The sequence below is a fragment of the Falco cherrug genome, chromosome 6 (genome assembly GCF_023634085.1).
Source record: "Falco cherrug isolate bFalChe1 chromosome 6, bFalChe1.pri, whole genome shotgun sequence".
NCBI lineage: Eukaryota > Metazoa > Chordata > Aves > Falconiformes > Falconidae > Falco > Falco cherrug.
Window position 1 is genome coordinate 89,887,969 of NC_073702.1, and position 14,589 is coordinate 89,902,557.

Consider the following 14,589-nt stretch of genomic DNA (forward strand, 5'->3'; position numbering starts at 1 on the left):
TGTGTCCCTGTTGCCTAAGGAGGTCGGACATGACGATTGCTCTGTAAACATCAGATTGTACAGAATTGGCTCTGCATACCATGCCCCGCACACAAAGGAGAAGTCAAACGGCTTCTCTCTCGCTTATCAACTAGTTTATTTTTCATGCCCCAAAAAGGCTATATTTGTACAAGAGCAGCTGCTACTTTGTAAATAATTTAATGGCTTCTGTTAAGTAGAGCTGTCAATTTCGCAAACAATATTACGAGAAGATTTTCATTTTACTGTGGGATTGCATGTTTTAAAATGCATTTTTATTCCTGAAAATTCAGTGGAGGATGCTGGAGAATGGGAACAGCTTCTGATTTGCAGACACAGATCCAAAAGAGAACAGATACGGTTAAATAATGACATATACGTGAGTGGGGAAAGCACGAGATCTCATCACCTGCGTATGATGTTCAGAGAGCATCCTGCTCATTAAAGCGTAGGAAAACTTTCAGTGGTCTTGTAAAGAAACGTATTTGGCTATTTCAGATGTAGCAATAGCAGCTATCGGCAAATTTTGGAAATGCAGAATGTGTATTGTGCAGTTGAGTGTGTACATTATCCTAACACTGATCATGACAAATGGGATTTTATAGATAAAAGGTCATTAGCACAATATAATTCCGATTATTGCGTCTGATAAATGACTTTAATGATGAAACAACAATTTTACCCGCAATACCAACTGTCAAGTTTTTAAAATTCAAATTCAGATTCAAATCCCCAGATTGTAACATGATAAGCAAATAACTAGGTTAGAATTAAAAGCAGCAAGAGTTTGTTGTGCAATAAGACAAAGGAAGATCCCCAATTACCTGAATATGAAATCTTAGGTGCAGGCTGGGATACTCCAGTGCTAGCACAGAGTCAAGTCTTCACTGAGCACCAAACCCTAGCCAGAGCCCTCACCTAGATGCGAGGACCACCACCCTCTCACAGCCCTGTGGCGTTCCTGCCAAAATCTTCCCCTTTTTAATTAAATGTGGGATGTGTTGCCTCTGTTTAGGGAAGGGCTATGTTGTTTAAACAGCGTTCCTTGTGCATTTGTTTTGCCTGCTGTAGCACTTCTCACAGGGAACACAGTCCAATGTCCCACAACAAAAATGTTTATTTCTTTACTCTAGAGTTCATATCTGATGGTTTTGTGGCTTTGAACCACTCCTGGCATGTGATCCTATCTAATGTTCTACTGTGACACTGCAGCTGTATACCCAGGCTAGAACAGGTTCAGTCCTCGTAACCCGAGGTCAGTTCCAGGTACTTTGTTTCGATATGAGAGTGCAAAGAGACCTGTTTGCACTCCCCTGGGTAAGAAGCCCCCTTATCCCCCAGTTTCGGCTACAAGCGTGCTTGCAGCTGACAGGACTGCTCTGTTTTCCATGCATCCTATGCATCCAGTAGCATTACTTAACAAGGTGTAGCAGCGTGAAATATCAAAGTCGGTGGCCATGGTTGTAGTTGCTCGTGGCATTCATGTGTTGGAAATATGCCACACGAGGACTGGGTGCATCCAGACTGTAGCCCACTCCCCGTTACAGAACTGCTAGGTGCCCCCCAGCACACGTGCGTGAGTTACACTGGTGACTGACGTGAGGAGACTGCTATTTATTCACGTCTGGTTCTCAGCAGGTACGAGAAAACGCAAATGAATGGCATGATGGAAAGAGCAAGACAAAGCTGCCCCCATCCTATTTAGTTTCCTTTCTCAAGACACACTCCTCTCGGGGGTTTACGTTCTGAAACGCCACTGCTCCTTGGAGCTGTGTCAGTGATGTCTTAAGGAGAAGACATGAACTATAATAAATAATTTCATATATTGGTGAAAGTTTGTAACTTTAAGGGGGTAAGTTATGTAGGCCTTAGACATTACCGAGTAGGTGGAAAAAGAAAAAAAAGAGGGGAAAAAAAGATTAATTACACCAGCTTGACTCACACTGTATGTCTTAGCTTTGACATTTGGAAGACTAAGAGGTTTAACGCTTTCCTCAAAAGCGAAGCCCAAATGAAGCGGGAGGCTCTTCAGGAGCCAGCACGCAGTTCCCAGGCAGAAGCGCGGCGACGAGAGCTGTGCTCCCAAGCAGAGGCCATCAAAGTTTGTCCCAGGAGACCTGCGGTGGATTTTTGCTGCACACACATCAGCAGGAATTTTGTTTAAGCCCTTTCCCAGCGTTCTTCACGCATACCAAAAGCCGTTCCTCCTGTGCCTTTTTAAGATCTCTGTATCGCTCCCCTGCTCCTCTTGGCTGCTCGGCCTGCAGCAGGCTCCAAGGAGAGCTCTCTGGAGAAACCTCCTTTGCTTGCCCGTGAGTCGAGTTTCCTAGACGTGCATTGCTCATGCACCTTTCTTCTCTCCTCCTGCTTTTCCTCTTTGGATTTTTTTTATTCAAGCTGGAGGAGAAATTGCACCAGGGCCAGTTTAGCTCCTTTATCTATTGTAATGTGGTGTGCATGCTTGGAGGAGGTGTGTTGCCCCTGACTGAGTTGGTTGCTTTCAGCTGTTCCCCACATAATTGCCCCACCTGTGGGAAACGGCAGCACAGGTGGGGAACGTCGGCTACCTGAGAAAGCCAAATTGGTTGCCACACTTCACCCTCTCTCACCCCACAGATGCTAATAGCATTTAGGTGGCATGAAGAGTAGAAATAGTCTGCAGCAACCTTACAGCGTTAGCTTTTTAGGACTTGCAGATTCAGAAACACTTATGAGTAGATTTGCCCTCCTAAGCTGGTGAGTATTCTGGGTCTGGGGCCAAAATGTAAGCGAGCAGTATGGCAGCGCTCACAAAAGCATTATGTCCTTCGCACTGCCCGTGGTGTTGCCATGGGTATCGCACAGATTAGCTTATGCAGGGTCTGGAAAGGCAGAGAACAAGGGGAGAAAAACAGGATTAAAAAAGAAAAAACGCAAAAGGGTCTTAAGATTTTTGAGAAAAATCTTTTAAAGTCTTTATCTGTAACAGGATTTTTTTCTTCCTTAATCCAAACTCTGCTAGCCTGCGGTTTGACTAAATTTTTTATTTATTTATTTTAAGTCTCACACCCAGAATATGCAATTCCTCCTCTATATTTTTAAGTGATTTGGGTCTTTTCAAACGATTTCCTTCGCCAGAGGGCTCAGACTGGAACTTGGGAATTGGAGGCTACTCCTTCCCCTACTCGAAGACTTCAGGTCTCGATTGTGAACAAAAATATTTTTAAACAAAGCTAAGGGAGGTCTTTATTTTTAAAAGAAGGGGTTAGCCATACCTTGTGGGGGAACAATCCAATTAATAAGACTTTGATCTATATGGCAACAGCGAAATACTGGCGCGCAGCAGCCTGTGGCAGCCAGCTGGCCCCTCTGCAGGTGGCAGTTTAGGGGAGGCATTTCCCCCTTGCAGACTAACGCCAACACGCACGCGCTCCCTCCCTTCCAAAAGCTCTTGGACATGTTACTGTTGGTGGTTGTTGGCTACTTGGCCTCCCTTTCAAGGGGAAAAGTCAAGGGTGGAAGCTGTGTCAGTGTGTGGTTTTCTGTTTGGTTTGGTCCGTTACAAGAGAGGGAAGCCTTGTCCTTACTGACACCTAAGGCAAACAGTTGGCGACTGGATGGGTACTTTAAAATGAAGTAAGCCTGATACCGTGTCTTGATTCATCCTAAAGAGCTCCTGGGGCAGTCAGACGAGGAAGACCCACCTCGTGAAGCTGTCGTGGACCTACCGTCAGAGCACAGAGGCGAGCGCGACCCAGCTGCCCGCGGGGTGGCCGGCAGAGCAGCGGCGCAGGGCTGCGCCCACAGGTGGGTGGCACGGGCAGGGGCACGCGGGCAGCAAAGGAGTTGTGTAGGGCTAAGGAATATCCCCTGTTGCCCTAACAGAAAATGGAAGGGAGGGGGAGAACAATGAACTAAAATACTTTTGAAATGTACGTTGGATATTCTGAACTTTCCTGACAACCTCGGTTGTCATCTGCACCAGGGCTGTAAACACAACAAAGCATGAAGTCACTAAGCAGGAACTAAGAACAACTTGGAAGGCAGAAGGACATGGCATGGGCACAAAGTGATCTCCAGAAACATAGTCAGTTGGCGAGCACTTCACATGCACTAGCACAACCATTTTCAAATTAAACCATTTAGGCAAATGCAGCCTTCCTTGATGAATGTGCAAAGAGGGAAATACTTCAGTGGAAATGCAGCGAATTAACAGCCACGGGTGGTAAACAGAACTTTAAAAAACCTAACATGATCCTCACAGATTTTTGTAAGCTCATTACTAGCCTGTGATCAAAATACCTGGGATGATCTTCCAAGAGTGCCCTTCTCCCAAAGTTGATTAAAACCTGGAACTCACCTATATTATGAGAGAAACAACAGGTCTGACGACTGAGCGTTTTTCAGTGCTTCTGTTGCTGGTGATCCAGCACACCACCTTGCAACGGATGGGAAATTACCATGAAACAGCTCTTCTGCAAAGATTCAGAGATATATTTCTCTTACTTTTCTTCATGCAATCTTGATAGAAAAGAAACAATTATTCATTCCTAGTGAGTATATAGATGCAGTTATTTTCTATGCCTGCTGTATATGTAGGAACATTTTTTAGTGAATCTGGTGTGAGCACTTTGAACTTCCACACTGACAAATCATCCTGGACACGTGTGTACAAATGTGCTGAACGTTCTTTATGTGGGCAAGAAACACGTTTCTTTCTCCTTCTGGAAATCTGTATATTAGCTAGTTTTCTGTCTTTCCTCACATAAAGAGATAGAGCTTTTGCAGTACTAGGTATAATATCCATTATAGCAGCTGCACACCGCTAGTGAAATACTTATTTTATACATTTATATTGGGATACAGAACACTATCTAAAGCTTTCAGAGATACCTAGTGGATTTAGAGATGGCACCTGTTTTTAAAAATATAGCACACAATTATTCTGTCTTAACTTTCGGGACGGAGATAGCAGCATATTGATGTGGGCAGATAGCAAACACAGTAAGCTCGTGCTGGGGACTGTATTGACTGCAGAGGACTTCTCCAACGCTCCGATGAAAGGAGCTCCTTTAACAGCACATAGAGCAGAGGCTATCCCAGCACGCCTCTGATCCCAAGGTGTAAGCACGCTGTTCTCCCTTCGGCTCACCGTTTCCCTTTCGGAGCTGGCTATGATTCACACATCTCTGGCAGTCCCGTGTCTGCCTTCGTCGGGCGCCTTGGGGCAGAGACGGCAGAGTTCAACTTCCCTCCTACTGCTGGGCTCCCCGGCTTGACCACATTTGCCCGCGCCTGCCCAGGTGGCCACCAAAAGTTGCTGAGCCTCACGAGCAGCTCCTTGCAACCGCTGGCACTGCATAAACTGCTGGGATTTCCCGAGGCTTTTGTTTGCCTCTTGGAGGTTGGTGAGTACAAAGCGAGCTCCCCACCCACACCACCAGCTCCCCACCTCACGCCCGGCGCTCGAGCTGGCCTCCCCCAGCAGAGGCCGGAGTTGTGGGTTGCCTCTCGCAGAGCTGCAAAAGAAAACCCCTCGCAGCTCCCCAGCTGGCCACAGTGCTGGGAGCCTGCCAGCACGGGCTGAAGTCTTCAAGGCACTCGCTGTGACAATGCCAGCCGGCTGGGAAGGTCACCTGCCGAGGCACAGGTGACTCCAACAGCCTCTTCTTTGTGCTGAAAAAACCCCACGGATGGTTGTGAGCATGTACCTGCGGCTTGTGTTTTGCCTCCAGTTTCACAGAGTTTGTTTTCTATAATACATCTGCTGCCAAGTCTGCGTCAGACTTCTTCATGTGAAGAAATCTGTGTAAGAAAGGAAGGGTTTGGGTGTTTGGTGCCTACAGAAATAGCGACGTTCTCAGTTCTGCAGTCACTGCAATGTTGCGTCTCTACTCCAGCATTACTAGAGATTTGGCTGCCTAATCTGAGACATCAGCAAAGGACACAGTTTGTAACGAATAGATGGTTGCGCAGCACTTGAGGAAATTTCTTTAAATTGATCCAGCTTGTGAACCCAAAATTAAATCGCATTTGCTTTCTGCTGCCTTTCACTTGAAAACTGGGGACGACAACACCTTACTAAAGCGGGGTGAAGTTCGTGAAGTTGCAGATGTATAGTGCTTGCAGCTGAGTGTCTTAGTAGTGCACAGCAACATTATTATTCTAACCAATTTCCCACATCACAAATTCATATCTGACATTTCCCCTGTCCACTTCTTCCCAGCCTCCAACCACTACCCGCAGTTTCAAAATCAATAATCGGGACACATCCTCCCTCCTGCAAAGGCTCTCTGTTGTTCGTTAGCTTGGTCATTTTTTGTTTCACTATTGACTTTCTCCACTTCTCATGCTGTTTAAGGCTAGTCTTTGGTGTTTATGTATTCTGCTCACCAGTGAGATAAATGTACATCCTGAATAATTTCCTATTTACTTCGGAAGTCTTTCCCCTCAAGAAAAGCAAAAGAAGAAAATTCCGTTCTTGTGGTAGATAGACCTCTGTGCTTCTCCGTTCCCTAACCCCGGTCACAGTACGGCCTCCTGCCTTGGCCAGGGTGCTTCAGCCACGCTTCATAGGTATTACTGGAGGCAACCTGTTGATCTACCTCCTCAGCATCATTTAAAGCCTCGAGATACTGTCTTGGGGGGCTTGATTTATCATCCGGGAAGCAAGGTTAATCTTTAGCTTTTGTTTGCTTCATCCCCTGCGCGTTGGCATACTGTGACATCCCACAGCAAACGTCCTTGCTGGGGGTGTGACAAGAGTCAGCTCACCCGTGCCGATGGCTCATTTCTGTTGTCACCCCGCAGAGCTCCCCGCCGGGTCACAGACCTCAGCCGAGGCCACCCCGACGGTGGATCTAGCGGAACAGCTGAACGTGTTTTGAGAAGAGCATTGAGCCAGGTCACCTCCAGCTCACGTCCAACCCAGAACGAACCTCTTCCTTGCCAGCTGAGCACCAGTGGTCAGTGTCATTAATCTTGCAATAAAATCCCCACAGCCTCGTCTGTGCAAGCGAGTTGTAAGTCACGCCAAGGCAGCAGCGCCGCTCGTGCACTTGCCTGCATTACTTCGGGTGCTGCCGGGCTCCGCTGCCTCCCGGGTGGCCGTGGCTCCCTGCATCTCTGTGGGGCACCGCGACGGGACTTCGCAGGTGCTCAGTGAGAGTACTCGGTAGCTGCTCTCTCTTCTTTCCCCGAGCCCTTTGTCGTCTGCCTTGGCTTTACAACCTTGTACCAGCTAGTCGCACCAAACTTGTGAAGTCGGTCGACCACATTACTGCGTCTCTAACGCTACCACCCCTATCAGACCCAGACACTGCCCACATCTGTATCTCAGCTAAGGTCCTGGAAGCTCATCTCCAGCACATACCTGGACTTTGTTCTTTCTTTTATTTCAATCTTGGCAGTGTTTTGGGACAGCTGAGGCTTATCTCATGAATTACACCGAGGCAGAAGCCCTGTGAAGACTAGCAGAAGACATTTCTGGTTAACTTAGTTAATAAACCTTGTTGCTGACAACCTTCAGGGAGACTGGCATCTGCATATGTGTAACAGAAGCCCAGTTTTCAGGCTGCATTATTAATAAATCACTTCATTTAACTCTTCACATCATCATCTCCTTTGCCTAACAAGGAAAGCCGTTGCCTGGGACAGACAGGGGAAGCAAAGGACAGAAAAGGCTGGAACCAAAATAATAATTCGTAAAATAGTCTCAAGGTTAGGGTTAGAGAACTTCCTGTAGGCGAGATCTGGCTTCTCTTCTTGCCTTGACAGTCAGAAAGCTTTACAGACAGAGAAAGGGCTCAGCTCCATGCACTTGATGAGAGCAGCAGCAGTGTGGCTGTCGGGGAGAGCTGTGGGCAGCATCCTGAGCTGGGCGCACAGCAACTTGGGGACAGTAGAGAATTCAGGGCAACACTCCAGATAGAGGCATTTTATTTGCTGTGTCATTTCTTTCACTCTTGACATGAACAGGAAAGTTAAATACCACCAGCAATGCACAGTCCATGAATAATTTTGCAAGACAAAGCTCTCCCCTCTGGCTCACATTTGCCATTGGCCATTGCCATTGCCTCCCTCCAAGTGTCAGATACATTACAGCCTAGCAATCCTTGTCCTCTCATTATTCTTGTTACCTGTTTATGGAAACTTTTTGATTAACGGAACCCTTTTGCTGCCTGTAGATGAGGAAAACATTTTCAGAAGGTATGGAGGCTGTTGCTCAGAGGACCAAGGTAGCATACCGATCCTCTGGACAACACCTCAAAGGAGCTGTTTGACTGTGGGACAGCTTATCTCTGGGTGAGTCAACCAGTGAGTGCTGTAAGCGTGCCGGAGCTTGGCACAGGGTCAGCACAGAGCTATGGCTGCCCCCACTGCTCTGCCATCAGCATTGCTAACTGCGGTGTGGGTCTGCTCCCCGTCAGTGTGTCCTTCTGTTGCCTCACCATAATGCATTGTGGGTTTCAGTATCTTGCATTTGTAGTGTCAGGATGTGTGTGAGGCTGGGCTGGAGCCACCTACCTTGTCCCCATCCCCAAACCAGAATGACTCCTACTTTAGTTAGGATATCTCCTATTTTAGTGGGAGTGGTTAAGGTAGAAGGCAAAAATTTATATCATCACAGTGACATTTATCATAAAACTTTCCTGTTGCTTATGTACTTAAAGATGCACATATTTATACCTCTCTGCAAGGTTTTTATTTACGTTCAGAAGCATATTTGTATATTTTTAGCCTGTAGCACCACTGATCAAACCTCAGGAAGCATTAAGAGAAAACTGCGTGGCAGTCTTTCATATCTGTGTATGTTGGTTATTAAATCAGCATAAAGAGAGAGAGAATTAAGAGTTACCCCGCTGCATACTTTTGTGTGTCACATTAAAAAAAATTCCTTGCTCCACTGTTCCATGCAATTAAACAAAATATTGCCATTATGGCACTTCCATTTGTTCTTCCACCATCAATTATCTTTTTCAGAAGTCCTCTTTAACCAGGAAGCAAACTTCTTCAAATAGCAGGTCTTCAAATAGCAGGAATATAAGCTGAGAAATACGGTCTGCCACGGGTCCGGGAGTAATCTTACAAGCTGCTGTATCTGTCCTAGCAATTTTCAGTTCCAAAGTAACTCTATTACGAGGCGTGCTGCGGGGATGTGGCGATGGGGTGTAGGAAATTCATCGTGGAAGTGGTATCCAGCAGCTCAGCAGTGTTAATCCTGCCCGGCTGCTGCAGCATCCCTTCTCATCCTTCAGCATTGTGCAGCCCCGGTGAAGGCAACAGGAGCTTCACGTGCACCAAGAACGCAACAGCGGGCAAATGCATGTGGCTCTGTGTGAAGTTGCACTCTCAATTTCTACATCTGTAAAACTGAGATAATACATTACCAACTTCAAAGGGGTGTTGGGCAAATTAATTAGTCAGCGATGCATACAGCACCTTGAAAACACGAAATTAACTCTTATTAGCCCATAAGTACTCGAGATGCATCAAGGTGCATTCTATGGCCTCTTGATTCCAGACAAAGGTCCTCTTGATTAAATTAGATTGCTAATGTATTAACGTGTTAGCACACTTAAAGAAAGAAAAGTTTGAAAAAGCAATTTGGCTTCATCACATGAGCAGCGTGTATACTTAATGGAAATTTTTCCAGCATTCACAAAACAAAGAAAAATCAATAAAATGTCTGCCAACTGTTCCACTGAAAACATTTTATAATCTATAGCACCGAGAATCCCAAGCCAAGATAAACCAGCGTTGCTGACAGAAAATACTGACAATTATTTTACATTGATTCAACTTGGCCCAGCCCAGACTGACCTTGTTTATTCATCTCAGTCTCTTAATTCATATTAACTTGGCATCAAACTGGGACATGTGGCATGTGGGCTGAAGACCCATTTCTGTATCTTAGATTCAGATAAATGTAGCGCATTGAGTACTTCCAGTGCCTTGAGCTCTTAGGTAGATTTATGTGCATTAGACAGAACTGGTTATGTTCCTTTTATCCCCGCTGGGCTTTTCATGTCTGTTGACTGTAAAACTAGAGGCTTGGTAGAGGTAACATCTTCTTCTAAGCCTTCGGATATACATGAAATCCTCCCAGTATTGGTCAATTTTAAAGACACATCCAAAGAGGATGGAGGGTTTTAAGCTCTTTTAAAACATAAAAATAGAAGGGTTATGGCAATTTGGCAGCCAAAAAAGCAATTTGCAGGTCTCGGCAGAATCCGAGGCTCTCTGTAAGAAAGCTGATCAAGACACTACGGAGGAGATAATGGGGTCGAAGAGCAGAAGAATCCCTCCGTTTTTGCAACCAGCATAATCTGGTCTCCAATGAAGTTTCTTAGTTTCTTTTGCTGAACCAATAAAGCTTAGCGTGATGGGAGAGTTGCATTACTGCAGCTTAAAAGTGTCTCGGGGAAAGCTGATGAGGAGAGTTGCTTTTAGTTGCTTTACAGATGCCCAGCTGCTTGCACAGCCATCGCCCAACTGGTAGCGTGAAGACAAAGGCGCAGGGAAAATCTGAGCTTTTTCTTTAATTATCTATGTTCTCATCAGCAGTAAAGGGCTTTTTATTCTTGGAATGTACTATTTGTATTATCAGAGCCTAGCGAGGTTTCGCACTGTGGCAGTTAACAAATTGGGTGCCACACAAAAACGTTCGCATTTCCATTCTCACAGCTGCCCTGCTGTCACACCTAAGAGCCACCCTTGAGTAAAACACTACTTGCTGTCAAACATGACTACATCCGTGGAGGAGGAAAAGCCACCCAAATGAGGAGACTCCCCCCAGAGGGGTTCCCAGCTGGCCTGGCGTGAGAGGTTTAGTTTATTTTCTCTGTTCGACTCGATCTTGCTGAACCCTCGGACTTCACCAGGCGCTTGGCAGTGTGTGGGCAGCAGGGCAAGCGGCAAGTCGGCAAGCCAAGGTAGCACAAGATGGCCTCCATGTTTCCAGTTCCACTGTCTTGGGAGTGGATTGCCTTTCCACGTGCCTACGTAAGCAGAGATTAATGATGAGTGAAGAAACCGAGATGAGCAAAACAAACAAAAGAAAGAAAAAAAATCCATCTGTATTTCCATAGCACATAGCTGGCATTTTCCTCCCTGCAGCTCCTTGGCAACTTGGATTTCAGTGATGGAAGCAGTGTGGGGACAGGATTTAACTTCAAAACTCACAGAAAATCAGTGCTGCCTTTTGGGTCTGATGTCCTCGTCTGCTGGCACCCACCCAACCGCCTCCGTGCAGGGCTGCTGCGGTGCCAGGCGCCTGCTACACGTGTTGCACATCCCCAGCCTGTCCTGCTTAACAAAACTTAAATTGCTCTAGAAAACACCAGCTTTACACCACATCTTTGAATGACAGGATGGTGCTGGAGCGACTGCACAGCCAAATGAGTGAACCTAGTGACGCTCAGTCAACAAACGTGCTGGCATCTGATAAAAAAGAGCTACAGTTTGTAGCCAGGGAATTACACAGGCTGCTGTGTACTTGAAAAGGCAGAAAACAAATGAAACAGCTTTGCTGTGCTATGCAGCATCTCCCCAAGTCTTCAGTCCGTGCTCCCTCCCTTCCTATCACTTTTGTTTTGTTTTCAAAGACCCACCAGCCGTGGGCAGGCAGAGGACAAGGAGCATAAGCCTGGAGCAGATGGCCATGCCACCTTCCTGACGGGGAAACCCTTTTCCAGCAGCCAGGAAGGTAAGCGAGGGAGTCTCTTGCAGGTATGCCCAAGGGGGTGAACCTAGAAATAATGGTGAAATGGAAATAATACCTGGGAAAAGAACTTGGATCTAGGAGGGCAAATAAGGCAGTGGCATTGCAGCGTGAGCTTGGTTTGAGTATCGCTAGCAGGGAGAGGCCCAAGGACTCGGCCACCAGCTCTCGCAGCATAGACTAAATCAACTGATGGGATGAGCATCCTTGTCTTGCAGCGCTGTGCATGACTTGACAAAGACAGGCAAAGTGTTGGTTAGTTTTGGTCCTTGTTGCTCTGTTACTGGGGGCACAATGGCCACCAGCATAGCCTCACCAGCTACGTGTCTTGTGAAGCCATATTTTGCACTACTTGGGGGGGGGGGGGGGAGGGGCGGGGGCATCCTCCCTCAGTGGTGTCTCTGTCACAGGAGAGTCAAAGTAGTGCTACAGTCTGACAGAGGAGGAGCCCAGCACGAAGAAGGCACGGTTAAAGGGCCACCCTGTAAAGTCAGCCAGGTGCATGTAAGAGTATTTGCACAAGGGGTGAGATGGGGCTTTTTATCTCCTGCTGGTGCAGGTGTCCCACCACTGCAGTGACAGGTACGTAGGAGCAGAGCCAGTCTCCAGCCACACTGGCACAGAGTCAAGGCGTTAACTGCGGTTCCTGTAGCCACAACTGAAATGGTCTCAAACGAGCCAGCTACGGGTGCACTTCCACGTGACGGTGAAGCCGCTAGCAGCTGGCCACCATCGGAACGGGAAGGTCCTGCATCCCCCTCACCGCCGCCTGCCGTCCACCTTCACGGGATCATGAAGGCAGCCACCGGCACGTTAACCCAACCCAAAAAATGGATGTTTTCTTTCCCGTGGGCTTTTGCCCGTCCCCTGAACCAAATTGCCTTGCCTGGGGATGGGAGGACACCACAGGCGGCACCAGGCGAGGGGCAGAAACGCGTTGCCTGCAGCAGGACTGCTTTTTGATGTTGGCAGCTGTTAATGGGGCTCAAGCTGTAACACGAAGACTCATCCCCGGCACCTCCAGCAGCCAACTGACGGCACTCGGCTGCACAACCCTCCGAGACACGGGCCGAGCGTGCAGGCAGCAGCCCGGACCGAGCCCCACCACCCAGGCAGGAGGTGTGCTGCAGCCACCGCTGTCACTGTGGGCACCCCACGCCTGCCACGGCTCCCCGCCAGGCTGGGACGACATGGGAACCCTGATCCATCACCGGCCTTGCGTCACCACTGCCCTATCCGCAAAAATCACAGTTGCTTTAACTTGGGGGTTGAGGGAATATACATATCCCACATGTGTAGACTTGTATAAGCAATATATTAAACATTTGAATTCATCCATTGAATAAGAGGCTATAAAATAGCTGTGTCCTATCAAAAAAGTGAAGGAGTTACCTAATACCGTAGCCTTGTTTGTTTGGGGTTTTCAGCACGTTAAACGGAATGTAAATAACATGGTGATCTTTTTTCTTTTTTTTTGAAGGAAATCTGAGAGCAGTTCCTTCAGAACAGGTAACCCATTTGTGATTTATTTTTTTATTTCTGCTTATTATTATTTACTCTTATTTTGCAGCTTCCTGAAACTCCCCGAGCCTGTCCCTGCAAGCTGTCTGCCTGCAGGGCTCTCGCTGAAATTGGTAGAAATGCTCCTGTGCACGCTGCTAGAGCGGGGCTTCGTCTGCAGCTTTGAATTGAGCGCAGCGCATAAAAGTCGAAAATTATTACCCGATGCCTGTTGGATGGGGCCTAAGAAAGAACTTATTGTCCTTCATCCACATTCATCTTACACGAACTAGCCAGTGCTCGTATTGGTGCTTTCAAGAGCGAGACCACAGTAAAGAGGGGTGAAATACTACCCTATGGTTTCATGATCACTTTAAGCTGATTTAACTGCAAGGTGCTGCCAAAGAAGGTGGATGGTCCCTTCCCCCAGCGCCAGGCTCGAGCCTGTGTCCTCCTCCCTCCCGCACCCGCTTGGGCTTCCAGCCGCAAGAAGCTCCCCGGGCAGGAGAGGAGGAGACCTCCAGGTGGGCATGGGGACCCTGCCCTGTCCCCCAAAGCCATCAGCTGCCCCCATCTCTGGGGGCCGTTCCCCCCCAGCCTGCTCTGGTGCCCCGGGTGGCTGGGTGTCCTGGGGGTGCGGATGGAGCGCAGGCGTAGGGGGAGCCTGGCTCCAGAGCTGGTGAGTCAGCAGCGTGCAGCACCAGAGCACTCCTTCAGTTCTGCTTTAAAGGAAAACAGGGAAAATAAAATAAAATAAAATAACATAAATAAAAGCTGTCTGGCAGCAGCGTGGATGAAGGCACAAGAGTGCCTGTATTGTAGCCTCCATTTTAGCCTCCTCCCAATTACAGTTCTTGTTGAAACTTTTATTTTTGAGGCCAAAGCATTCAATGTTTGGCCTTGATACAAGCAGATCATTAAAAGGAAAAAAAAAAAAAAAGAAAAGAAAGGAAACACTTCAACCTCCCAGCGGAGCACGATGGCACTTATTTATTCCTTTCATTACAAAACCAGCCCGTGCCAAGTAAAATCGTGCTCTAAGAGCTGTTCTACCAGTCCCGAAGCACTGGAGAACAACACGTGCCGGCCCCACCTCTGCAGCCTCCCGTGGGCCCCGGCACATTTTGCCTGGGTGGAGGATGGGGAAAGGCTGGGGAGCAGGTGACAGAGTTCGCTGCGCTGGGGTCGCGCTGGCGGGGAGTCCCTCGATTCAAAAGAAAGTCCCCTGTTGCCTTTTGATGGCTTTGCTTGCTTCAGGATACAGAGTAAGGTAAAATATAGCAGCGGTGATGGTCTGGGGATGTTGTGGGATTCCTGGGTTTGCAGGTGGGTTATCCAGCAGGTAGCTGCTCCTCCCCTGAGCTGCGTGT

General features: G+C 47.6%; 1 protein-coding gene across 3 annotated transcripts in view; it reads left to right on the forward strand.

Annotated features, from left to right (window-relative positions):
- The window catches only part of WDPCP (WD repeat containing planar cell polarity effector), a 103,942-nt gene that overhangs the window by 84,308 nt on the left and 5,045 nt on the right, over positions 1 to 14,589 (forward strand). For 2 of the 3 annotated variants that reach the window (XM_027805418.2, XM_055714685.1), the window contains 3 exons: positions 3,669 to 3,804; positions 11,604 to 11,704; positions 13,200 to 13,228. In XM_027805418.2, coding sequence (XP_027661219.2) covers positions 3,669 to 3,804; positions 11,604 to 11,704; positions 13,200 to 13,228 — 266 coding nt within the window. Of the gene's footprint in view, positions 1 to 3,668; positions 3,805 to 11,603; positions 11,705 to 13,199; positions 13,229 to 13,289; positions 13,572 to 14,589 lie in introns of those variants that run through there. The other variant, XM_027805420.2, reaches the window with a different exon arrangement.